General features: G+C 49.5%; 1 protein-coding gene and 1 long non-coding RNA gene across 7 annotated transcripts in view; one reads left to right on the top strand and one right to left on the bottom strand.

Annotated features, from left to right (window-relative positions):
* Positions 1 to 6,221: 6,221 nt before the first annotated feature.
* The window catches only part of RBM20 (RNA binding motif protein 20), a 194,595-nt gene continuing 174,659 nt past the window's right edge, over positions 6,222 to 26,157 (bottom strand). For all 5 annotated transcript variants that reach the window (XM_043475465.1, XM_043475469.1, XM_043475467.1 and 2 more), the window contains exons 10-14: positions 25,197 to 25,301; positions 22,969 to 23,629; positions 21,235 to 21,369; positions 13,324 to 13,445; positions 6,222 to 9,129 (exon numbers count right to left, since the gene is read on the bottom strand). In XM_043475465.1, the coding sequence (XP_043331400.1) occupies positions 9,019 to 9,129; positions 13,324 to 13,445; positions 21,235 to 21,369; positions 22,969 to 23,629; positions 25,197 to 25,301 (1,134 nt within the window). In that variant the 3' untranslated portion in view covers positions 6,222 to 9,018. The remainder of the gene's footprint in view (positions 9,130 to 13,323; positions 13,446 to 21,234; positions 21,370 to 22,968; positions 23,630 to 25,196; positions 25,302 to 26,157) is intronic.
* On the top strand, positions 14,109 to 21,236 carry LOC122445920. 2 transcript variants are annotated; one of them, XR_006270724.1, is made up of 5 exons: positions 14,109 to 14,590; positions 15,490 to 15,799; positions 19,601 to 19,789; positions 19,884 to 20,129; positions 20,450 to 21,236. It is a non-coding gene; the product is annotated as an uncharacterized LOC122445920 (long non-coding RNA). The 2 variants fall into 2 exon arrangements; XR_006270723.1 differs by lacking the exon at positions 14,109 to 14,590 and having other exon boundaries at positions 15,358 to 15,799.

Raw genomic sequence — 26,157 nt, forward strand, 5'->3', positions numbered from 1 at the left:
GGCAGAACGCAGTCGAGCTGACTGGCTTCCACCTCCCCGAGCTGAATGCTTCTGCCATGCTAAGATCAGACAGGGTGCCGAGCATGCCCTGTTCTTCCTAGAACTCTGGGGAGCAGGAGTATAAATAAGAAGGGGAGAGGCTGCAGAAGTCAAGGTGGAGTTGAAGAAACTGAGTGTCAACACAGGTGGAGCCCAAGTCCTATCTGACCTGCAAATCGCACTCCTACAGAGTCACCCTGACTTGTGCAGCCTAGGAATTGCCCAAAGCCTGCTCAGAGCTCAGGCCTGTGGGAAAAGTCAGGAAGGCTTTATTTAGGAGGTGGACTGGTAGGACCTTAGATAGGTGAAAAGGAGAAGCCCTGAGACTCTCCCAAACCCTGGAATGAGGCGGGGGAGTTGGAGCTGGGCCCATGCTGATCTTCTCTGCCCCTGATCTCTGCCGATTCCTGACTGCAGGGTGTGTGTGTGTAGCTGGGAACAGGTCAGGTTTAATTATTAATCATCTGACCAGACTAATCAGCCTAGAGCAACATCGCTGTCTTCCGGGGCTGTGAAATCCCCACTCGCTAGCCCAAGCCCCCAGCACCTCCCAGATGCTAGGAGAGAAGAAGAGTGTGAGGAGCTTCCCTGCAGCCCCTTGGGTCTTCAGGAGGCCTTGATTAGGTGTGGGCACCAGGCAGGCAGGTGTGGTTTCCACGATGCAGGGTGAACCGAGGCCATCCAGCCCGTGTTGACACAAGTGTCATAAACTGAGCTTTGTTCCCAGCTCCGCCCGGGAAGGTCCCTGAGAGATGGGTGGGCCTGGCGAGGTGGGGATGCAGTAAGGACAGATAGGTTTAGAGAGGGCATGCCCCTGGGGACCCAGAGAGGTGAAGCTGGCATAGGAAGCTGGTCTGTGGCTGCAGAAGAATCTGACCATTGAAAGGCCAAGCTTTGAGCCACACAAGCAGCGTCTGTGACACCAACCATCAGAGCCACCTTCCAGTCCTCAGTGGGTGGGAACCTGGAAGGAAAAGATGGGCAGGGCCAAGGCGGGGAGGTGGGGAGATGCTCCCAGGCACCTCTCTGAGGATACAGGCCTGTTCCTACAGCTGGTGGCTGAATAGAGACCTGGAGCTTGGGCCTCTGCAGCTGCAGCCAGGCCCAGGGATGGGTAGGGGGCTGCTTCGTCCTTCAACAGTCACTGGTGCCTGTTCTGTGCAGGCGCAGGGCAGTAGAACATGCTTCCTGCTCTATAGACTCAATGGTTAATGCAAGACGAACCTGTAAACAGATCACAAGGCAGCCTGATAAGGGCTATAAAGAGAGGCCTCTGTGTGGGGCTGGGGGTGGAGAGATGTGCTGGGACACAGTGTGGGAGCAGTAACACCTGCAGGGAGAACAAAGAGGGTCAAGGAAGGCTTCATAAAGGAGGTAACAGTTACTTAGAAAGAATGTTAAAGAAAGTCCTGGTTCCCAAGCAGAGAGAAAGGAGAAGGGCATCCAGGCAGTGGGAGACCATGTGCAAAACCAAGGGGCTAAAATGGGGCCTAATTAGGACCCATGCGGCATTGAGCAAGGCTGGACCATAAGTGGGAGCCGCGGGGGTAAGAAAACAAAGCGCTGAGGGAAGCAGTGCGTTGGTTCAGCTAACAGCACCCTGAGGCATGTGAAGATGGAGACCACAAAGGCCAGGACAACACAGGGGTCAGCCTGCGCCATGGACGCACCTGTGTGTGCTCCTGAGAGGGACTTGTCCTCCGCAGACGGCGGACTGCCCCGGGGTGGGGGGTGGGGGATGGAAGGATGCTCACGAGACCAGAAGTCCCGGCAGGCTTGCGGAGCGCAGCCCTGGCGCTGTGGGAAGCCCAGGGACGGAAGTGATCACTACCCGCTTCCTGTGACTGACTGAGCCCCGCTCATGTCACACTTTCCCTCCAACAGCCTCAGGCAAGCGCAAGGCTCACATCAAGTGCAGATGAAGAGGCTGAAGTGACCGGAGGTCCACATTGTCCAAGAATGAGTGAGTTTCTTGTGGATTTGACATAGGGGCTCACAACCTTGAGGCCCAGCACAGAGCTGGCCCCTGAACCAAAAAATTCTCTCCTCCAAACTTGTGGATGGCGAGAGTGAAACCTGTCACAGGGAGCCCTCTGCTGCCCTCCTCCCCTGGACCAGTCCTCCCCAGGCAGGTTTGGGGTGGTTTCCAGGCTCAGCCTGAGGGAATCAAGGCTTCCCAGTCCAGTGGAGTTCTATCCTGGTTGAGGTCAGCCCATGGGGGACCCCAGAGAGTACATGTCCTTGAGATTTTCCCAGAATTCAGACTGACCCACCCAGAGCACTCTGTTCTCAGATGGGTGTGCTGAGCAGTCAGATGGCTGCGATGACAGCCTCCTGGTCCTATGGACCTGGCTCCTGGAAGCGCAAATAACAAGAGAAATTTGAAAAATTTGGGGGGAAAAATTAAAACACACCAACTCAAGCCAGCATACTGGCTCAGGTGAGTTAGACAGGCAGAGGAAAGGTCAGGTCTTTAGACACTGGGAGGCGTTACTGTGACATCAGAGACAATTTCACATGAACCAGGGACCATCTAATATCCCCTCCAGAGCATTCTCCACTATCTTTTCTGACTTTGGGCTGCCGGCTACCCAAGGATATTCTCCAAGACTCTTAGCACAACATCATGTATAGTTCCAAAAAGGAGTTCTTCTAGAATTTGGAATCAAGTAGAATGATTTCCCCAGATTAACTGGCATGCTCTCTCGATTCTAACAGGAAGAGCTAAGCAGGGGAGCTTGCTTCCTCTTTTGCCTTGGCTCCCAGTCACATTTCATGTTAATTCACCAACACTGCCTCAGCCCTTCCTACTCAACTACTTGCCGCCTCCAGGTTTCCTCAATCCTCACTTCAAAAATTTCCATTGGCTTAATCTGGTCGCATATGGCCTGTGTTGTATATTAACTCAATTCCTTGTTGTTAAGAGGTGGCAGGTAAATAAACAATGAAGTTTCACTCAGGAAAGAAGGGTTAAAAGTGCAAAGTCTGGCCTGCATCTAGGGGCCACAGGAAATCTCCTTTTGATCACACCCTTATACCCCTAAATTCCCCAAGAACACAGAACTAGGTGCTCTCCTCCCTTCCCCAGAGGAGCAGGAACAACCCCCTGGCTCAACCCTAGATCCAGCTCCGAGGGTGAAACCTCCTGAGTGAGGGGAGGAAGAAAGTGTGTTGCTTTGGCACTTTCAGCCTTCCTGCTTATTTTCTTACCCTGTGGTGGGTGGAGACCTTTCTTTAGCTACAGTCTAAGGAGGGAAGTGTTGAGGTCAGTTTCAGAATTTAACAATCAAGATCAGTCATAAACTCCTAGTCTAGCTAAATCCGGCTCTCTAATCCTCCTTACTCCACTGTTTCTGGCAGACCCAGGATCTAGAAGTTTTAGCAAAAATCAGGAACAAGAGCAGACCCCAACCCTGAGATAGGCACTAGAAAATAGCGGTTAAAAGCATGGTTTGAGAGTCATGTGAACCTGGGTTTGAATTCCAGTTCTGCCACTCACTGGCTGTCCCTGGGCAAGGACCATTTTCACCTTTGAGCCTCATTTCCCCCATCTGTAAAATGGGGGAATAATGGCACCTCTCAACATTGTAAAGAGGCCAAGAAACTGCATCCCTACAGAGTACACACAGAGTGTGACATACACTTAATAATCTGTAGGGCTAATATCAGTATTAATGGTGGCTCATGGAGCACAGGAGAGGGTGTGTGAGCCCCAGGTTTCCTCACTAGCAGTGACATGGCCCTGGGGAACGCCCCTGCTCCCTGTAACTCCAGTCTCCTCTAAAGGTCTGCTGACTGCACAGCTCTCTGCCAGCCTATCACCAGGGGCTAGCCTATCACCAGGAGTCTTGATAATTGCAATGCCTTCAGCCATTAACGAGGATAAAGAGACCATCGGAAGACTTTTGCCTAACTATGGTAAATATGAATCCAACTAAAAAAAAATCCTGATGTGCCCCAAACCCAGTCTGACAACCACCCCTACCACCACCAGCTCCCACCATCTCCATCTGCTATGGTCAGACTGTCTCCTCCCCTGTATGTCCCCTGTCTTCAAGCCTTTTCCACACTGGAGTCTCCTGTACCTTCAATGGTCTCCATTCACATCTGTTCTGCCCTTCCCCCCAGCAAAATAAATGTCCCTTCTCTTCCAGGAGCTGCTGGGGAAGTCCCCGGCTGACAGCTAGGGCAGCGTTTTTCCAAGCGCGAGGAGTGGACTCCACCTGCACTGAATCACTCACGAGCCTCCACTAAGATGCAAATGCCTTCCCGTGACCCAGCGAGGCAGAATCTCCACGGGGTGGGGGTGGGGGGCAGGAGTCTCTAGTTCTAACAAGCTCCCCAAGTGATTCAGATCCACACAAAGCACAAAAATCAGTGATTTTTCTTGAGTCCTTGCCAATTGCGGAAGTCCAGCTAGGATTAGATCTAGAAAATTCATGAAATAATTTAGCTGAAAGAAACTACACTCCTCATTTGTGCCCAGTTAGGACCACCCAGGATATCTGGATCCCCTTCTTACTTTATACCGATAAGCTGTATTGCCTTAGGCAAATCACTTTCCCTGTCTGGGCCTCAGTTTTCTTACCTGCAAAAGGAAGGCCAGGGCTTGCGGGGGTCCCTGGGGCCATCCTGTTCTAACATGCTTGGAAATCCACATGGGTTAGGCTGCTTTGTAGGGCTGGCCTGGTGGGAAAGGAGAATGGGGGTGAGCACAGAGGTCCTATCCCTGCCTAGGTAGACAGTTGTTGATGTCAGAGGGGCACAGAGATCTCAGGTCAGATGGGGGTCAAGGTCAGTATCTAAGTGGCCTGGCCTCCGGGGACTGTGAGGAGCAACTTGAGCATCTGGGCCATGGCAGAGTCAGGCCCTGATCCCTGGGGAGAAGAGGGAGCCCAGAAGGCGGGTCTTAATGTCAGGGCCCAGGCCCAGGTGACTGGCTCAGAACTAGGCTCTCGGGCCCTTACGAACATGAGAAAGCAGACGAGGAGCCTGCAGCATAGCAGGGAACTCAGCTCAGGGGGCTCCCTGGCAGGATGGCTCTATTGCACGGCGGTGGGGTGGGGGGTGTGTCTTCCAGAAGACAATGTACGAGATGCCCCCTGGAGCTGTGCCACGTGGAAGGACTGGGACCAGGTACCAGGGGCACCCCGGCCACCCTGGATCCTGAACTTAGGGCAGCAGGACGAGCTCCAGGCCCACCAGCTGCCTTGGCCCACGAGGGCACAGCCAGCATTGGTGGGGAAGGATGTTTCCCCACCCCTCCTGGTTGGGAACTGGAGGCCTGAGCTCAGCCCTGGATGGCCACAACAGGCGGCGGCCAGGGAGGGGGTGGGCAGCAACAGGCTGGATGGGAACTTTCCTCAGATCTACAGATCTGCACCCGCTAATTACAGGCAGCCCCACTCACTTTGCCCTCTGGGGCCAGACTGCCCAGCCCTTCCCTGGTGACTCAGGAGCACTGCCAACAGGAGGGGAGGGCCCTGAGAAGATTCCAGGCCATTCAAAGGACTTGCGAACCGGTCCCAGGAGATTAGCATTGTTTTGCTAGAAGAAACGGTTGAGAAAGAACTTAGGAACCACTGAAAATTGCTGGGTTGTTCTGAATCCCCAAACGGCAAAGATTCAGGGCTGCACAGCACGGCAATTGCTTTCACCAGCAATGACCTGAACCCAGAAACAATCAGGGAGGTGATTAATACCATCACCCGCCCTTGCACCCAAGGACACAGGACTTAGAAGTCACAAGGCTAAAAGGACCCAAGCGAGGGGCTGACCTCCTCACAGGGACGGCACCTCCAGAAACGGCCTGACTCTGGTGCAGGACAACAGGGTTCGGCCACTAGACAACCTGAGAGCCCTGAGAAGAAGGGTTAGAAGGGTTAGAAGAACCTTCTTCTAACCACAGGGTTAGAAGCAGCCAAGAGATTTTTCCATCCAACCCTTTTGGCCTGGGGAGCAGCAGCTTGCTATATTCCTAGGCTCAGCCCTCTTGGAGCTTCAACCCTGAGAAGCTCTGATTCTACCCTCCAGAATCCCAGGTGGAACCTCTTGTGTCTTGTTTTTTCAGTTCTTCAGAAACATTCTAGATTTAGATGGACTGAATCCCAACCTCCACACTCAGTGGGCATCCTTTGGCCAAACACTTAGGGATCCTGGTGTAACAATGACGACTCACTCACAAGCTTTCAAATTCTCTTTATTAAAAATCTTTTTTGTTTTTCCTTTTGTAAAAACAAACACTTGAGGTCAATTATACAGATCAGGAAAAGTGGTGACGATTAATAGGACACACTCAACAAATTCCAATAGTTTACAAGTTCAAACTTAAATCAACTAATGGTTTTCTTTTTCTCACAAGCTCAATAATCAAACTCTGGTCCAGTTCAAGTATAATCTAACAGATCACAGCCTCAGACTGTCAAGAGAAACCTTGATACTAATGGCTGCTGCTCACACCAACACCAAGTTTACCAAATCCTTCAGGAATATGCTGTGGATATAATTTATTTCAGGTGTTTACAATAAAAAGTACACAGGCCTTTTGTTATATTAACGCAGGGTACGAGTAAATGTGCTGCTCAAGATAGCAGCTGCTCTTGAACAACCCTTCCAGGGAGACATTTTGAAATCGTTAACAAACACTGAAGAAAAGCTTTAAAAAAAAAAAAATCAATATTTTCCTGGTTGCTTTTAATACTGCATTGTGTATGACACACGTAGGAATAAAAAGTGCAAATTATAGAGTGGGTGAAACTATGCCAATGGAATTGTATAAAAATAAATAAAAATAAATATATATATACACACAAATACAGGACCTTTGATGACTTTTTAAATTAAAGGTTCTTATTAAATGCAAAGAGCTTCTTCTCTCTCCTTCCCAGGGCCATTCTCCAGCTTTAAAATAGAGGGAAGTTCGGTCTATCAGCAAGAGAGCCATTACATTACTAGGGAATATAGCTGTTTGAACAGCCATCCAGGTTTCCATGGAAACACTGCTTGGTTGGGGGTGGTGAGCTGGCAGGGTCATCTTCCACTACGCTGGGAGAAAAGACTGCCAGCTTCTCTAAAAATGCAGTTTTAGGCTTTAGGTTTTTCCCAGCAAGGTTCAGAGCACTGGCCCCTGACTTCCCACCAGTGGGAAGAAAGACACATAGGGTCAAAGTTTCCGAGAAACGGAGGCCGGTTTCTAGAACACCAGGTACAACCCAGAGAAGTCAGCCAGGGGAACAGGTCTGGGCTGAGTCACTGTTTTCAAACTCTGCTCTCTTTGAGACACTCACCTTTCTGAGGCCCACAGCTGCCTGATGCCACCGCTTCCAGCCTCCCTCTACACCTGTTCAAGCTGGTCTGTTTGAAGCTTGCCTGAACTCTTCGCTCTCACAGGTCCCCAGCGGTTCTCTCCTTGCTGATGCCACCTGCCCCCAGGTTTACATGTGATCCTAGTATGTTCTATTTTCCCTTCCTTTCTGAGGCTTAAGTTTCTCACTGATCAGATGTCAGTGTGGAACTCAAATAATCCATCTCTGTACCTTCTGCTTTTAGGGCAGAGGACAGAAAACAGAATATGCAGTATAGTCTTATCTACCATAAAAAGAAAAAAAAAAGCAAAACATTAAAATAAAACAAGCAATCTCATCCTAGCCTACCTATCTGTGGTCAGGAATAGAACAAACAGGAACAAACGTGTTCTAGGAGCTGAGCCAGGGCGGCCACCTCCGGGCAAGTGTCTCACGTGAGGAAGCAGCACCAGGCTCCCTTCTGACCTTCTCAAGGGCTTCACCAGGTCAGCTGAGCTGCATTTCCCCCAGCACCTTTTCCCAAACCCTCCCAATGAACCTCAGCCTAGACCCCAGCAGTCTGTCCTGTCCAGGACCTGAAAGCACTCACCTTCAGTACCCACAGCCCGATGGGAAGGAGCTCTGCGCTTCATAACATTTAATATCAAAGTCTGCACATGGGGTAAACTCTGAGATGCCTTTGGCCTTCTGCCCAACTGGAAAGGGCCCACCTACAAACACCTGGCAACCCTCAACGCTCCTCGGTCCTGCAGCCTTCCCTCTCTTAGCTGCCCCCACCTCTAAGAGACCATTTAAAGACCATCCCACTGTGAGGCTGCTGGTACCCAGTGTGCAGGCGCCAAAGGACGAGTCAAGGATGGACGCCTTTTCCTTGTTTTGGTGTCTCTCAAGCCAACCATGCGAGGCTGGGAGGCCAGTCTTAAACAGAAGTCCCGACCTTCTAATGTTTTAACTGGAGGGGGAAGATGCTTCTGTTCTCATTTTTATTTAAAGTGAATCTAGACCAGACTCAATATCCAGAGGAGAACAAACCCTGGCATCTCCTGAAATCAACAGGAGGGAAATGATCAGAGCTTCCAAAATAAAGGGCTCTTCTCCTCCTTAAATTTTAAGGCTTGAATCTGGTGGGCTTCTAGAACAATGGAGAGGACGAAAGAGTTATGAAAATCAGGGCTTTTCAAAAAGGTGGTTGAGCTGGAGGAGCTCTCAGCTTCTGTCAGCTTCTGGTGGTCCAGGGCTCCCCGCTCCAGGACCGTAAGACCCAACTCAGCTCCCCCAACCACCACACACAGGACGCCAAGCAGAGACGTGGTTCTCGACCCAGGAGTCTCCGTGAAATCTTTTTTTTTTTTTTTTGGAGGACTCAGCCTGGCTTGACCTATCTTATCCCACCAAGAATTGGAACACTGTGAAAATCCCTGAGAAGTTGGATTTTATCGGCACAGAGGGAGGGAGTGAGAGATGGAGAGAAAGAGAGACAAGCAAATGGAAAAATTGTTCGAAGGAAACGCGAGTCACTGGATATGCCGGGGTGAAGTCTCCGGGAGGCGCTCCGGGCCTGTTGTGAGTCTCTGCGGACCGACTCAGGCACTGCCGTGGGCTTTCTGGTCTTCCTTCCTCTCTGGCAGGAAGGCCCCACTTCTCAGGCCCTCCTCTCCCCCTTCAAGCAGCGGTGTCAGAGCTTCTTCCTTTCAAAGTGCGGCACGATTCCGCTGTCCTGGGGCCGCGGGCTGCCCACCCTCTCTGTCTCCTTCAGGCCCTCCTCGGCCAGCTGGGACAAGTACTTCTGTGGTGGAAAGAGGGACAGAGTGGGGAGGGAGAAAGACAGTGGTGAGCTGGGAGGAGAGGAAGGGGCTGTGTGCTGGGCCCCCCTCTCCTCTCGTCTTGCCCCCCTGGGGTGGAACCCCTCTTCTCCCTCCCCAGATCCTTCCAGGGCTCCGGGACCCAGGCTGAGTGATGAGCTCCACCCTCTTTATGTTAGTTTATAAATGATTCCTGGAGAAATGTAGGGAAGTGCAGATCCTAACAGCAAACACATCCATAGCCCTTATCCCGGATCCAGCGCTAACTGCTTTTCTTCTATAAACTCATTTAATCCTCACAACTCTACTCATAGTCCAGAATGAGCCCTAGGATCCAGGCAGCACGTCCACGTGTAAAAGGCAGAGGAGAGAGAGGGAGGCTGGAAGGGCAGGGAGGGGAACAGCTCTGTCCCGTACCTACTGTGAAAGAAAAAACTGCAGCCCGACATCTGAGACTCTGCAGACTGGCTGGCAGGGGGCTGCCTGCACCCCACCTCAGAGCACCCACGTCCCCACTGGCCCCCCAAGTCCAACTCAGTGAGCCTGTCAGGCTGCTCCTGAGGCTCTGGATTCATGGCAGTGAGAGAACCAGAAGATGCCCTAGGCCCCAGTTGGATATCCTCTGATGGCTGGGGCAGCCCAGGGCAGTGCAAGGAGTCCTGGATTAAGAGTCAGCAGGGTTAAGTCCCTCACGGCGGTCAAGTGTGTGGGCTTTGCCATCACATGACCTGGGTTCAAAGGTTGGCTCTCAGCCAGCAAGGTCCCCAATATCTTTGACATCTGTTAAGTGTGAGTAATATAGTAACCACTACACAAGGCTGGTGTGGCGTCCCAGAGAGGTACCATAAGGCATCAACCATAGAGCCTGGCATGGAATAAACACCTAGCAATGTCATAGGCGTGAACCATCAATTACTCAATCGCTATCCTACTCCTGGACATTCAGGCTGTTTCCAAAAATGTTGGCAATAAGTTATACATTTATTATAATAAATTAACTGCAATAAGTGCCCTGGTACATATTTACATATTGGTGAATTTATTTCTGTAGGTTAGATTTCTGTAAGTGGGATGGTAGGATCCTGGGCCATATATTGGGTTGGCCAAAAAGTCAATGCCGCCTTGATCGTAACTGGCACTGGCTGTCTGATTCTGGGAAAGTCACTCATCTTCTCCTAGCCTCAGACCCTAAAATGTTAAATGGAAGGATGATATCTTCCTCTTTCTTCCTCCAGGGGTGAATCTGAGGGTCAGACCCGATGATGTGGGAGAGGTGATGGAGTCGACCTAGTGTCTCTAGGAGAGACTGGTTAGCTTTGAGAGGTGGGTGAGACTGATAGAGAGAGGCAGACTGTGGATTCCGGGGGATCAGGCTGCTGATGGAGGACTGGGTTGCTCCTTCATCTCGACTTAGGGAAGGCAAGTGGGTGGGTGTACCGAGTATCGGACCTGGGGCTGAGCAAGCGTCTAGTTTTCCCACCTAGCACCTACTCCACCTGCTGTTCTGACCACCTGCTGTGGCTTCTCTCAGCGCACGAGAGTACAGCGGGACTGCAGAGAGAAAATGAAGATTCCTACAACACTACCCCCAGGAGCAACCCCTGCCCCCGCCTCACAGCCTTCCAGGGTACTAGATTTACAAGCTGCCTGACTGAGGTGTTAGCCAGCATCAGCCACTCCCGTCTGAATTCTTCCCTTTTCGCACATGTAGCATGGAGTGGGGGTGGGATGGGTGCATCTGTGTGGACAGAGACAGCCTGTCAAGGCCACAGGCAGAAACCCTATCTGGGACACCTGTGATCGCGGCTCCCAGTTTCCCAACAGGTGCTCCAGGGAAACCTGAACTGCAGTTGGCGGGCATAAGGGACTTAGCCAGCGTCTGGACCTGAAAGGCCTGGGACCACAGGAGTGGCTGTGGCCTGCTACAGGGAGGCGAGTCTGCCTGGGGGTTTGGCCCAGAGGCCCAAAACACAGTGAAGTCTGTTGCCCTGCAAAAAGCACAGGGTTTAAAATTCAAGGAGTCTGCATTCTTCCAACCTTCTTGGGCGACCTTGAGCTGTATGTCTCCTTGAGGTTTACACAGTCCAGCTGAGAAGACCCGATGAGAAGGTTCTCATGTTGAGGTATCATAATCTGCTGGAAAGACTTTAAAATGCAGATTCTCAGGCCCCACACTAGAGACAATGAATAAGCAAATATAGGATAGGTCCAGGAAGCCACATTTTAAAAAGATTCCAGCTGAAGACCAAGGTTTGGGAAAATCAGGACCAGATGATCTTCAAGACCCTGTTCAGCTCTTCCATTGTAGAGGCTTCCTCTTGTTGTGGGTGGGTGGTGATGATGTCTTCAGGGTAGACAGCTGCCGTCAGCTGGCTCTGTGTAGCCCAGGCTGAACCCTTGGCCTGGCCAAGTCACTGCCTACCCCCTGGAGAGGCCAGGACCGGGGCCCCAGGCCCCGTGACTTTCTCGGTCACACAACAGCTGCTTTCCGGAGGAAAATCAAGAGGCTTAACTGACCTGAGTTTGGGCACAGCCAATGACAGTCCCTTGCAGATGGTGATCCAGGCCATGACACGAGTCTCAGTTCACAAGACCAGCTTAGCAGAGTGAAAGCAGCAAAGTGACTAAGAATCAGGCAATCTGGTTCCAGGCCTGGTAACTCACCATCTTGATGGCCTTGGACAAATCCAAGGCTTGGACTAATCCAAGGTTTAGATAAATTCTTGGTTTCTCTGGGCCTCAGTTTCCTCAATTATAAAATAAGAGAGTTGGCCTGTATCTGAGTTTTCTTAACTAGGGGTACACATTAAAATCATTTGGAGAATTTTCTCAAATTACATATTCCTGGGTCCCTCCCAAATTCTGCTGAACACTTGGCCTAAGTAGTACAAATACTTCTGAAACACTGTGTACAGGACTTTGGTTCACATCCCTGGCTAAGAACCATCAGAGCAGCCACTCTTTAACAATTAAACTGAACGGTACTATCTGCTCTGGAATTACAGTGTCTGCCTGCAGTGCAGAAGACCTGGGTTCGATCCCTGGGTTGGGAAGATCCCCTGGAGAAGGAAATGGCAACCCACTCCAGTATTCTTGCCTGGAGAATCCCATGGATGGAGGAGCTTGATAGGCTATAGTCCACGGGGTCTCAAAGAGTCAGACACAACTGAGCAACTTCATTCACTCACTCACTCACTCACTACCACAAGGGTCTTCCAGAGCCAAGGCCTTATGCCTCAAAGAAGTAGTCTAAATTCCTTGCAGTTAGTACAGAAGGTACTTTGATATACTTACCCCAAGCATCTGATCTACTATGATTTCTGTTATATTACTAATCCCCAGCTTATACCAGAAGTCATATGAAAATCACATTCTAATATGCTATATATTATTTAGGTATTTTTACAGGATATGTTGCTATATCTCATTGATTTTAAGAAGTGTTGTTTTCCCCACGTATGAACAGTTCTAAAATTGAGATGTATTTTCCAGTTGATGGAGTCTCACCGTTTAATCTGTAACATTTTTTTTCTTGTTGGTATCAAAAAATAGTGTTGTGTCTTACAACTGATGGCACCTTAGACTGGATGAAATATGGTATATAGAATATTTTATATATGTCACAGTTAATATACAATGAAACACACTTATATTTTGCTTATCTACTACTCTAGAATGGAAGGTCCATGAGGGCAGGGGTTATTATCTGCTTTTTTTTTGTTGTATCCCCAGTGTATCCCCAGTGTCTGGTCCCAGACACTATGTCTTTGAAAACAGCTGCAGTATGAACACACATTTCAGTAGAACATATCAGTGACTTTTATCCTAGCCAAACATGGATACTAGCACAGGAGAAGAGAAACACAGAAATATCTGTATCTGAAATATCCAGGTCTTTCAGCTCCAACCATGGGCTAGGGGAACACTAACAAGTCATTCAGTCTAGAGGGAGAGGCAGTTGCCAAAAATATCCAACCCAAATAGAATGGTTTGTACTAAAGTGGACACAGATGCTCTGAGAGCATAAGGAAGGCAGCCACCATGTGGAGAAGTGTGGTGGAGTCAGGATTCAGACCACAGAAGGAGTTTTCCATGTGATGGGAGGAGATATAACCTCACAGAAACTTAGCCCAGGGGGTGCCCCTCCTGGGCGCTAGGCAAGGAAGACCAACGGTTACCTGTAAGTTCCGGTAATGGACGGCACTACGACAGTGACTCATCTTCGCCATCTCTTCACTCGTGTAGAACAGCCCACACAGCTTGCAATAAAAGCCGGTCCTGGGCACCACGAACTCCACCCCTGCAGAAGGATGGGGGATGGACAGGTAGGGAGTTTAGGAAGGCAGAGGGAGGCCCCTGGGGTCCAGACAACAGTCAGGGTGAAATAGAAGCAACGCGATTCAGCCCTGGCTTGCTATTGGCTTGGGCTGGTTACCCAACTTCTCCAAGCCTCAGTTTCCTCATTTACAAAACTGGCACGAAGAAAACAGCATCAGCTTCATTCACAGGCAGTGTGATGGAGTGCTGGGAAATTATATGCTTTGCAGCTGCCTTCCAGAAGTGGGTCCAGGCTCTACTAACATCAGTCTGCTTCCTGGGAAAGGAGGAGTAAGGAGGTTTCTTACATTTCACTGGGTGGATTTCCTTTCTCCACACTGTACATCTCTCTGCAGCTGCTGTGGCCAAGACTCTGGAACAACACTCATTTTTGTTTGCTTATTTTACAATTATGTTCACTAAAAAGAATTTTTTTAAGATAAAAGTGAGGAAAACTCACCCGGAGTTGTTCCAATCAAAATATTTTCTTCCACACTATATAAAGCCCTTTGTGGGGTGGAAGACGACATTTTTAATGACACCCTAAGTGTAATTCTGTCTCCTCCCTTTTTCATGTGATGATCTATCATAAACATTTTTCCATCTTTCTCTAGTCTTAAATCTGAACCATTCATTAGTAGCATTTTATTTATGATGCATTAAATAGAAGTTCCAGGATTTGGGGAGTTCTTTTGATTCTGAGGAAAGGAAACAGTGGCCCAACAGCCAGAGAAGTGACCGTGTCACAGCCCAGAGGATTCATCTTTGAAGGGGGATGGTGGCTGCTCTAGCCTACACCATAGTGTTTTGGGGTCACGGTTCTCCTCTTGAGGACACAGCAGAGTGGAAAGAGCCCAGGTCTGAGAAGGGGCTAAGACCAGAGGCTAAGAATCTGTGTAGCCTGGGGAGAGCTGGCTGAAGCCCTCCTGAGCCTTCTGATTGAGGCACCATCTAAAAAGCAGGGCTGAGGACTGTGGAGATCAGGATACACTGTGGAGCTAAAGGAGTGGGGCTGACCACTCGGGACCCCCAGACGCGCCGCACCCCACTCCCAACCCCGCGCGCCTTCAGGCTGAAGCTGTTCCCTATGTGCTAACCCCTCAGCTGTGCTTTGCTGCTGCCCATATGGTGAGTTCTGCTGTGGATAGGGGGATGGTGGGAGAGCTGGCCCAACTGGGTATCAGGGAAAGTGGGGCTGGGAGCCACACACGAGGCCAGGGCAGCTTTTTACAGAGAGGGGGACAGGCCAGGTCTCCTCCAAGGCCCTGCGTGTGACAAGCCCAGGCCCTCCTTCACTTTCCTTCTCCTGCCTCTAGAGACAGAGCTAAATGCACAGGAGACCCTGTCATCGAGGAGCAGCTTAGACTTTTAATTACAACCTTCCCCCCTTCATTCCCCCCGCCCCCCCACTCCTGCCTCATTTCACAAAAGCCACTTATCAGCGTGGAAGGACGGGCCTGGAGGAAGGAGGGAGCCTGGGAGGCCTGCCTGCAGCCTGCCTTGACGGATGGCTCCTCTGTGTGTGTGTGCATGTTGGTGGGGGGAAGTGGGCTGGCTGGCCAGTTCTAACTGCCACATAGCAAGCCTGCCTGCCCTGTCCTCAGCAGTCTCCAGTGAGGTCCTTGGGTGAGGTGCCCAGTTGCCCTGGGGGAGGCCGAGCGTCCTCCCAACCACACTGCAAAGGATGGGACCGTGCTGGCTTTGCCTGTGGGTGGCCGTCCCCCCCCTCCACCTCCCCCAGGCCCTGGCTCCTGGCTGCTGCTGGCAAACAGAGCATGAAGCAAGGCCCGCCTTCCTCCTCTGTGCCTGCAAAACACTTCTCCCTTCTGCTGCTGCTCCACTGGGAGCAGAGGCCTCCACTGGACAAGAGAAGGGCAACCAGAAAAGGGGAAGCACCGCCCCCAGCCGCACCCCGAGGCCACGGGAGCAGATGCAGGCAGGGGATCAGAGCCTCTCCCTGAGTTCAGACCTTGTAGGGTCGGCCAACTGGGTAAAACCAAGAAAGAAGCCTTGGGTTTTCTGTGCAGATCCCACAAGGCCTCCGGAATCTGCCACATTTCCCAAGAGGTCTTCAAATCCCTGTCCTGGTGCCCCCAGGAGGGGTGCGGCTGCCTCAGAAGCCACCACGGAATGTGAAACAGACCTGAGCTGGCAGCTGTGGCCTGTTTCAGCCCCAGCAGTGGGCATGGCTACCATCTGTAGTGTTTGGGGTGAGATTTCACTTGAACAAAGGCTTCTGCTGCCAAAAAACAAAAAAGTTGGAAGCCACAGTATACTGGAGAGAAAATGGAATTTGGAGTCAGACCGAGCTCTTTGACTTGCACTGTGTGACCTCAGGTATGTGTGCTAACCTCTCTGAGATCAGTTTCCTCCTCTGTGAAACAGGAATAATAATACAATAAATGGTGTAATGGGGAAGCACATGTCATTTTGCCCAGGGCTCAACAAACATTAGTTCTTTATTAAACTGTTTATCAAAAAACAATAGCAGACATGTGTGAGGCTTTTCTCCATAGAGGCCTTCTGGCCCTCCAGCCTTTCACCAGAGCTGCCTGGAGAACCCGGGCTTCATGGCTGGGCAGCAGCTCTCTTCCCAGCCCCCACCGGCCTCCGGGGCCACTCAGGCCGTACCAGGTGGTCAGAGACAGTGATGAGGGGGAGAAGCTGGGGCAAGATCCCCAAATGCCTGGGAACTCATCCTTGAGTCACAGGAGTTGCCTGGGCACTTAGAATGCCAACACCGCCTCAGGACACCTCTGGAACGTGAGGGCCCAGGGAAGCACAGCTTGAAGAAAACACAGCCCCAGCCCCAGAGAGTTCTGCAGCAACCTGGTCCTCCCGTTTTTCAGCCTCTATTAAGTACCATAATTAAAGCAACATCTGCCTTCTAATAATAGCTCCCGCCACGGGTAATTACAGCCCTGTCATCCCAGCACAGTCTGTGATGGGTGGAGAGGGGGAGCTTTTGTAGGCTTCCCTTTGGTTCTGGGAAGAGCTCAGGCCTTGGCGGGCTCAACGTTGGCTGGGGTCACCCAGAGCTGGCCAGAAACCCACGGAGCTGCCCTTCCCCACTGCCATGCCCAGCCCAGCCCCTAAGCAGCAGGACTTTGCCTCACCTCTCCTCCTCATTCTACCTCCCTGCGCTCCACAGGGACCAAACCTGAGTTGTCCCCACTTCCTAGAAAGTCTCTCTGCAGTACTGATAAACCATGGAGGGTGAAGGGTTATGCACCCCCAGTGAGAGAAGGCAGAGTAGGTCTCAACAACTATTTCATAAATTAATAATGGTTTCCCTGGTGGCTCAGACAGTAAAGAATCTGCCTGCAATGCAGGAGACCCGGGTTCAATCCCTGAGTCAGGAAGATCCCCTGGAGAAGGGAATGGCAACCCACTCCAGTATTCTTGCCTGGAGAATCCCATGGACAGAGGAACCTGGCGGGCTACAGTCCATGGGGTCGCAAAGTCAGACATGACTGAGTGACTTTGAGAGAGAGAAAGAGAAAGAAACAAATAATAACAATAGACAACTCGTAATAAGTACCTCCTACTGAAAGAGATTGAGACCTTACAAGTACTCATTCATCTAATCCTCAAAATAACCCTATAGGGTAGGCGACTATTAACCATCCCTGATTTACAGATGAAGAAAGCCAGGGAGAGAGGTTAAATCAGCACCTCTTTGACCCCCAGCCAGCTGGGATTTGAACCCGGGGAGTCAGATTCCACACTCTGTGCTCTTAACCACTGCGCCAAAATTGCCTTTTCTCCACTGTGCTGCCTGAGTGGTAGGGCAGCCTGGTCTCCAATTAGAATTCCCTCAGTTCTGACCTGAGTTTACTGTGTTGCTTTTGGGCAGTAAGGGGCTTCCCTGGTGCCTCTGCGGTAAAGAACCCACCTGCCAATGCAGGAGACTCAGGTTATATCCCTGGGGTGGGAAGATCCCCTGGAGAAGGAAATGGCAACCCACTCCAATATTCATGGACAGGGGAGCCTGGTGGGCCATAGTCCATGGGGTCACAAGAGAATCAGACACGACTTAGCAACTAAAAAACAAAAACAACTCTGGTAATAAGTCTCTGGGCTTCAGTTTCCTTACCTGGCAAATGCAGAAAACAGTATATGCCCCTCACCCCCACTGAGATTAAAAAAGCAATAGGTCTCAAAGCTAATCGGAGACTATCATCAAGCATAAAAGTACAGTCTGTAATAGCCCCAAACCAGAAAAACCCAAATGCCCATCCACAGCTGAATGAATAAACAAAATGTGATCTACCCCATAACCACAGTGCAATACTCAGCGATAAACAGGAACCAATTATCCATACACCCAACAACTGGGATGAATCTCAGAACTACTATTGAGTGAAATAAACCAGGCAACAAGAGTACAAACTGTATGATTCCCTTTATAGAAAATTCTAGAATGCAAACTAATATTTAGTGACAGGAAGGAGGACAGTGGTTACCTGGGGACTGGGGTTGGGAGGGAGGGGTAACAAAGGAATATCAGGAAATATAGGGGTGCTGAGTGTGTTCACTGTCTTGCTTGCAGTGATGGCTCACAGGTGTACATGTGTCAAAATTCAGGTTTTACGTGCACTTCATTAACCTCAATTATACCTCAATAGAGCTGTTTTAAAAAATAAAATGAGCTACCATTTTCCTCCAATAGGTTGGTAAAGATTAAAAACTGATAAGATCCAAAATTGGCAAGGATGCGGCGAAACCGTCCTCTCACATGAGGTAGTGCTGAACACTGGCATAATCTTTCTGGATAGCAATTTACTGGCAATTATGAAAATTTGAAATGCAAATATTCATGGACACCCCCCTCTCCCTTGGGCCAGTATGTTATCCTACAGAAACTGGTTCACACACAAAGGTGACAGCACGTGCAGAAGGCGTAGAGCGCACAGGCAGCGTGAGCGTGGCGCTAGGAGTCAAAGTGCCGGGGTCTGAATCCTGACTCCAGTCTGGGCTGTTCATTAGCTCTGTAACCCTGCATCTCATCCTAAATCCCTGGTGGCTCAGTGGTAAAGAAACTGCCTAAAATACAGGAGACATGGGTTTGATCCCTGGGTCAGGAAGATTCCCTGAAGGAGGAAATGACAACCCACTCCAGCATCCTTGCCTGGGAAATCCTATGGACAGGGGTGCCTGAAAGGCTACAGTCTGTAGGGGCGCAAGAGTCAGACATGACTTAGCAACTAAACCACCACCATCTCATTTCTTACCTGTAAAACAGGGCTGAAAATATTACCGACCCCACAGGTGTTTTGCGAGTTCAATGGTAAATGAAAAAATAAAAGTCTAACTTTTATAGCATTTTAATTAATAATTTTAATTTTTGATAAATAATGTTACTTTGTACTTTCTCACTTATATTGTTCTTTTATTCTTGGCTGCTTAAAATTTCTAACATTGGATATCTTACTTAATTTTATATTACAGTCCTTAGAAGTAGATACATAAGAGAAAGGCATTATTGACTTTAAAGATGGGAAAATAGGAATAGGTTTGTGAAATAGTACACCTGCCAGGACAAACATTTCCTAATAAGAAAAACAAGTCTCTTTGCTCTGGCTCCCACGGCAGTGCCATTCAAATATATAATACTTTTAGAATGTAAGAATATACTCTGTAGAAATACGTGAAATGTTTGGTTATTGATAAGTGCTAAACCATGATGGGAATCATATTCTACATAGTATTGTTGTCAATCTAATTTTTAATGGAAAAGAAATTAAAGACATTCTGAATGTTCACCAGTAGAGAGATGGATCGGTAATGTACGGTACAGCTTTTAAGATAAAATATTTGCAGTAGTTAAGAAGAATGCATTTGATGTGAAAAGAGTTCTAAGATTCACTGTTAAGGTAAAAAACAAACTGCATAACATTATGTGTATAGTTTGATCCTGTTTTTGTGGGAGAAAAACTATCCATGGGTATGACTGTGGTGACCTTTGGAGAGGGGAAGAGACTGGAGAGAAGAGAAACAACATTTAAAGTTTACTTTATATGGGTTATAAATTTGTTATAATAATCTTTCACACTTTTTATAATAAAAATAAAAAGAAGACATGAATTATAAAGTAGCAGAATTTATTCTTAATTTTTGCCTGTGTATGACATACAGATTCCAAGTTCCTGGATGCCAAGAGACTTGTGTTCCATTTCTCGATGTCCCTGCCCCGAGTGCCTCACACAGTGCCACATTATCCAGGAGGGGCTGTTGACTGACTGGCACCTTTTTCCTGAAAGGCAGCCTTTGCAACTATTTTCCAGAACCCAGGGCCTTACTGCAATCATCTTAGTTCATTGTAAGGTCAGTACGTATTTCCGTTTTTTTTGAAATTTCTGTCCTGGGGCATGCTGGATGCTATGTAGCAAACTCCTTCTTTTTTTTTTTTTTTTAAAAGGAAGTTTTCTCTTTGCATCTGACTAAATGGCACACTGGAGGACAGAAAAAAATAAGGGATTTTTATACAGCAGATAAAAAGGAAAAAAGAAAACTTGATGGAAAGGGTGAGCCTCCATTCTGACTAGCTCCTTTGGGGCTCATCGACTTGTTAATGAAGGACCTGCTATGCTGTGCTTAGTCGTGTCCGACTCTGCAATCCCGTGGACTGGAGCACCAGGCTCCTCTGTCCATGGGGATTCTCCAGGTAAGAATACTGGAGTGGGTTGCAATGCCTTCCTCCAAGGGATCTTCTTAACCCAGGGATCAAACCCAGGTCTCCTGCATTGCAGGCGAATTCTTTACCATCTGAGCCACCAGGGAAGTTCATAAATACTGAAGTGGGTAGCCTATCCCTTCTCCAGGGGATCTTCCCAAACCAGGGACTGAAAACCCAGGTCTCCCACATTGCAAGTGGATTCTTTACCAGCTGAGCCACCAGCTCATAAATAGTGGAGTGGGAAGCCTGTCCCTTCTCCAGAGGAACTTCCAGACCTAGAAATTGAACAAGGGTCTCCTGTGTTGCAGGCGGATTTTTACCAGCTGAACTCCCAGGGAAGCCGAAGGACCTGCTGTGACTGGAAAAAAAATTCCTGGTTATGACTTCTCTGAGGACATGCAGTCACCAGCATGGGAAGGACAGGGACCCAGGGACCCCTTTATCAACTACAGAGTGCGTGCTCAGTTGTTCAGTCATGTCCGATTCTTTGCAGCCCCATGGACTGTCCATGGGATTTTCCTGCCAAGAACACTAGAGCAGGTTGCCATTTCCTCCTCCAGGGGATCTTCCCGATCTAGGGATTGAACCCACACCTCCTGCATTTCCTGCATTGGCTGGTGGATTCTTTTTACCTCTGAGCCACCTATGAAGTCCCCTAAACAGTCTATTCAGTATCATTGCCTCAGAGAAGCTAGTACCTCAAAGAGGAAAAAAAAAGCAGCGTTGTTTGGAGAAGTGCTGGGGCCAGGAGGGCATTTCTGTTGACTCTGTGGCGGCTGGTGGGCCGCCACTACCCTGGCTGAATAAGGGCTGTGCGGTTAGGAATGAAACATTTCCTGACAGGAAAAACAAGTCTCTTTGCTCTGGCTCCCAGGGCAGTGCCGTTCAAAGTCTGGCCCCATAAGCTATCTTGGTCTACTATGGGAGACTGAAATTGCAAGAAACTTTAAAGCTGCAGGTTAATCTGGGTGATTGCATCAGACATTAATACTACAACAAAATGACAAACAGCCTTCTCAAGCTCTTAGACATTATTACAGAACTATCGTCCCTTGGAACTGAATTCTCAGGAGGGACTGAGTATCTCACCCACCTAGAGGAATGCTAAGTTCACTGAACACATCCTCTGGTTCCCAGGAAGGCAAAGAAAGGGGCTGTTTCAGCTCCACTTCAGCATCTTCCAGTGACCTCATGTCCAGAGATTTCATTTCTGAGTACCTGGAGTTTTCTGCAAAACATGAGCCGGGACAGAATACCAATGAAACACAACCTGCCTCCAAGGATCCCTGCAATTCTGTTCCTTGCACCGTGGGATGGGAAATGGTCCTGGGGCTGCTTAATAACATGAGACTAGGGCCAGGGCTGCTAATTAGAACCAAAGTGCTAGAATAAAGAGCTTTTACGGCTGCCAAAAGAACGCCACACACAAGAAAACTTGGCAAATCTTTGCATTGGCTCTGTGGGGGATGGGCCTCTGATGCCTTCGGTTGGAATGATCCACCCGCATACCCCCGATTCAGTATCACTCCATCTCTGCAGGCAGAAGAATCACTGAAGTACAAAAATTGTGCTGACGTCCACAGGAGCACCGAGGCGGGCAGAAGAGGCGATGCCATTCTCACCCCAAGCCTGTTGAGCAGTGTTATTAAATATGAACTCCAAACACTGGGGAAGCTAATGAGCCACGAACACCAGTGCATGTCAAGACCTATACTACAACACAGAGGAGGTTCAATCCGAGCAAGGTGAATGGCACTCACTCTTCCTTTATTCTTGCCTTCTCTAGACACAGCCCAGGCCTCAGCATTGCTCTAGCAACAAGGCAGCTCACGGCAGAGTTTCCATGGAGGCTCAGATCCACACAGGTGAAAAACAGCTCAGGTCAGCTTGACATGGAGGGAAGCCCAGACCACCTGCTCACCTACCAGCTTGTGCCAACCACAGAGCACTGGGTTGAAATGTTTATTTTTAAGCCCTTCCTCTCTATTTTCTGCCCTGGACTCTTATCCCCACTTCCTTCAAACTCTGGAATGCCACAGGCTTTCTACAAAATGAATTTCTAGCTATTTTCATAGGGAGAACATGGAGGGCCACGCCTCCCCCCTCCCCCCACAGCTCTTGCTGGATCTTAGTTTCCACTTGGCAGAGAGGACTGGGCTTAGCCTATTTTAAACTCTGTCTTCATGATGTCATAGTGCCAGGCACAGACACAACATCACCTCCAATGGAGGTGGAGGAGATCCCGAGACAAGTCTGGTTTCACCATCAGACCCTGGAGAAAAGTGGGTCTGAGGTGGTGAGAAGGGAAACCAGCCAGGCCCCTTCGTAAGCCCATAAGCCCGTCATTCTGCCCTCTGCCCATTCCTTTCTCTCCTTTCTTGCCCTCTAAAGCTCTGCCCCCTCACTCAGGCCTCACAGTGTAACGGCCTGGGTGGTCCTCTGTGGCGCAGGCAGGAGAGGCTGCTTGCTGATCCCCAGGAACCAAAGCTCCTTTGATAAACCCCAAACACTTGCTAATTTAGTTGTCAGAGTTCATCTGGGCTCCTGTCAAGGCAAAGAAGTACGTCCCATCTGAGTCTGCTTTTCAGAAAATGTGTGGTCTCCTATCCAACGTCCCCTACCTAAAAGCTAAGAGCTAACCACTGCCTCAAAGCTCTAGCAGTTTAACCAGGCTTTTCAGCTTGCCTCCTGCACCAGCTTTCACGCTGGCTGAACCCTGACTTCTGCTGGTTCCAGCCTGCACTTGCCCACACACTGCTCCAGGCAAGCAGTGGTCGGATCAACCCAGCCGCACAGAGAAAAAGGGAGGAAAAAGGGAGGGAGTTACCTGGGGTCAACGCTCCTTGGCAAGCCTGGCTTTGGAGGTCGGTTTCGGTAGGGGGGCCGGCTTTCTCCTCCAGGGGGCTGCCTTCACCAGCCCCATCTTCGGGGGTCCCCCTGGCCTTGCAGTCATCGAGAAATGGGCTGGGCTGCCAGGCCCTCTCCTCTGCTGGCTTGGGGGAAGACATTTGCAGAAGTGGAGGGGCCAGAGGAACATCTGAGCTCTCTCCTCCCTTTGCGGGCTTCTCGTAGCAATCTGAGCCCTCCAGGGAGAGGCCTGTCTCGCATTCAGCTGGCTTCCGCTCAGCATCCAGATTTAGGCCAGGCATCTCCACGTCCATGTCACTGGGACAGCCCGTGGAAGCAGAAGGCAGTTCTTCGGGCGACTTGAGGCTGATTTCCGCAGCCCCGTTCCCGATGGTCTTGACTCCCTCCTTGGCGAAACCTTTGGTGAAGTCCAGGTCTAAGGCAGTTGTCACACAGGGACATATTTCTGCACAGATTTTGTCCTTCTGGTCTATGGGCACAATCTCCTCCAGTTCTGGGATGTCTGGTTCCATGATAAAATCTTCTTCCTCCCCTACCTCATCCACTGTCACCAGCTCCTCCATGTTCGTGGGGTACCAGCTCTCACCCTCAGCCTCACTTCCACTCTCCGAATCCTGCTCCTGAATAAAAATGCGGATGGAGGTCAGAGGGTGGCTAAGGCCTGGTTCTTAGTATTTAACCAGAAGAGGGTGCAAATCTTGACCACAAGACCCCTCAAACTGGAAAGATGCTGTGCAATCTTACTGCTACCTGGTAATTAGGAGCTGCAAACCATTCGATCTCTCATCACTGATTCATCCCTAGGATGGACCTCAAAATAGCACAGGAGTTGGAGTAAGCCCTTAATGCTTAACCCACCAAGTAGCACAAAGAATCTCAACTCCTAGTACATAACAGGTGCTCAATAAACAGACTGGGGTTTTTTTTGTTTGTTTTGTTTTTAGCTGTGGGTAGCTTACATTTTTATTTGGCATTATGGCTTAGAGGTGCTTCTGTAGCACAGAATCTACATCTCTACCATAACTATTAACGCCCATGCAGGATTCCAGTCAAAGTTATTTAGCCCACTTCCTATCATGAAGCACTCTATGGCGGTGCTTAGCTGCTAAGTTGCATCTGACTCTTTGCGACCCCGTGGACTACAGCTGATGGGATTCTCCAGGCAATAATATTGGAGTGGGTAGCCATTCCCTTCTCCAGAGGATCTTTCTGACCCAGGGATCAAACCCTGGGTCTCCTGCATTGCAGACAGATTCTTTAACACCTGGGCCACCAGAGAAGCTCCACATACTTCCTATCAATAGATAATAATCTCTGCTCATCTTTTTATGATTAATTTCTAGAAACTTTATTTTTTTAAGTTCTGAGATAGTTTCTGAATGAATGAGTAAGTTATAAGCTCTAAATGCATCAACCTGCTTGCAGGGCATCACTAAATGTAACTGCAGCGAAGTCCTTACAAGGTCCCCCCAAACACCTTCTCCCAGCAAGGGTACAACCCTCCATAGCCACAGTTCACACTTGGCTCCTCCCGAGACTTTCCCTTCACGTCCCCAGCAGCCCAGGGGCCCGGCAGCCAGATTTAGGAGATCAGCTTCCAGCCAGTGATACTCATCTCTCTGCCTCTTCTGACTGGAAAGGCACGAAGCTGGCCACGCTCCAAGGACATTTCTTTTTGCTGTGGCAGCCCCAGCCCTGTGACTGGGTTTTTCATTTTAAATAAGTAAAATAATCTTTACAAGCACAGTAGATGTTTGGTTAATCCCAGCGTCAGGGCCTACTGAGGTCAGGGCCCTAGCCTGAGTACCCAAAGCCCCCTTCTGCCTGCAGCCCCTCCCCAGGACCTGCCTATTTTTGGAGTCTGGCTCTGTAGCCTGGAGTCTTTTGTGGGCACATGCTTTCTCTTATGAGCTCAGCCAAGTTACTGAAGACGGAGACAGAGCCCAGGCAGGTGGTAAAGATCTCTTCAATAAAGACTGTGCAAAGATCCCAGGGGAAGCCATTACTCCAGAAAGTGCTGGCTTCATTCATGGACCCACAGGTGGGGTCTCAGACACATGCCATGCAGCAAGCAGGTCATCCCCAGGCAGCACGGGAAGGCCGATGACTTGGGGAGGCCTGTGACTTGGTGCCCCGGAGCCATTTTGCCAATGTGGCGACACTGCCAGCATCTGGCACAAACTTTACCTTCCTTGCCCTTCTGTTTTCTGTATCGGAGGACTCTGTTTCTTTCTCTTGTCTGCCCACTGATGGGGGACTCTCTTCCATGCTCTCCTGTTCCTCTTTTACAGCCTTAGCAAAGGAAGCACAGAACAAACCAAATCGATAGTGAACAGTGACAGAGGGCACACCAGGAGAAAAGGAACACACAGAACAGCTAATGATGTCAGATGCATTTCACACACATCACTTCCTTTATCCTCACAAAATCCCTTGGAGGCAGGTGCTGTTATCATATTCTTTTTACAGATGGGGACACTGAGGCTCAGAGAGGTTAAGTAACTTGCTCGAGGTCACACAGACACATGGAGGCAGAGAGATGTTTCACTAACGTTTTCCCTGAGGACTTTAGGGAGACAGAAATCCCTGGCAGATTGGGTCCTTTTTGCAGCCGTGATATCTGTAGACAGTGAGGGTAAATAAAGGGGACAAGGGGAATCTGACCCTGGGGTTCATAACCATCATAGTGACGTCTCACCAACAGATCTGTATTAGCCATAAAAAAATCACTTCCAGGCCACTTATGGTTAGGAAGGGTGTTGTCACCCAATCAGGGCCCCCTCACCTCACTTTTGACTTATCTCTGTCCTAGAGTTATTGCCCCAGTTAGCTATCCTTTCCCTCCTTCCTTCCTCCCATCCCTTCCCTCAGATTAGGTCCCTCATGCTAGCACTCATGTCTGGGAAACTGAATAACTGAAAGCAGGTGTTTGCTTTGAGAATTAGGGTCTCTGACCCGCCTTTAAAACAGGGGTCAGCCAACTCTCATCCTCAAGCCAAATCTGACCCAGGGCTTCTTTTCTGTGCAGTCTGTAAACTAACAATGCTTCTCACATCTCTAAACAGTTGCATGCTAAATGATGATACAAGTACCTACATAATATCCTCAATTTGGCCTACTTGCCCACATGGCCGAAAATAATTACTCT

Source organism: Cervus canadensis, chromosome 8, assembly GCF_019320065.1.
Source record: "Cervus canadensis isolate Bull #8, Minnesota chromosome 8, ASM1932006v1, whole genome shotgun sequence".
Classification (NCBI taxonomy): Eukaryota; Metazoa; Chordata; class Mammalia; order Artiodactyla; family Cervidae; genus Cervus; species Cervus canadensis.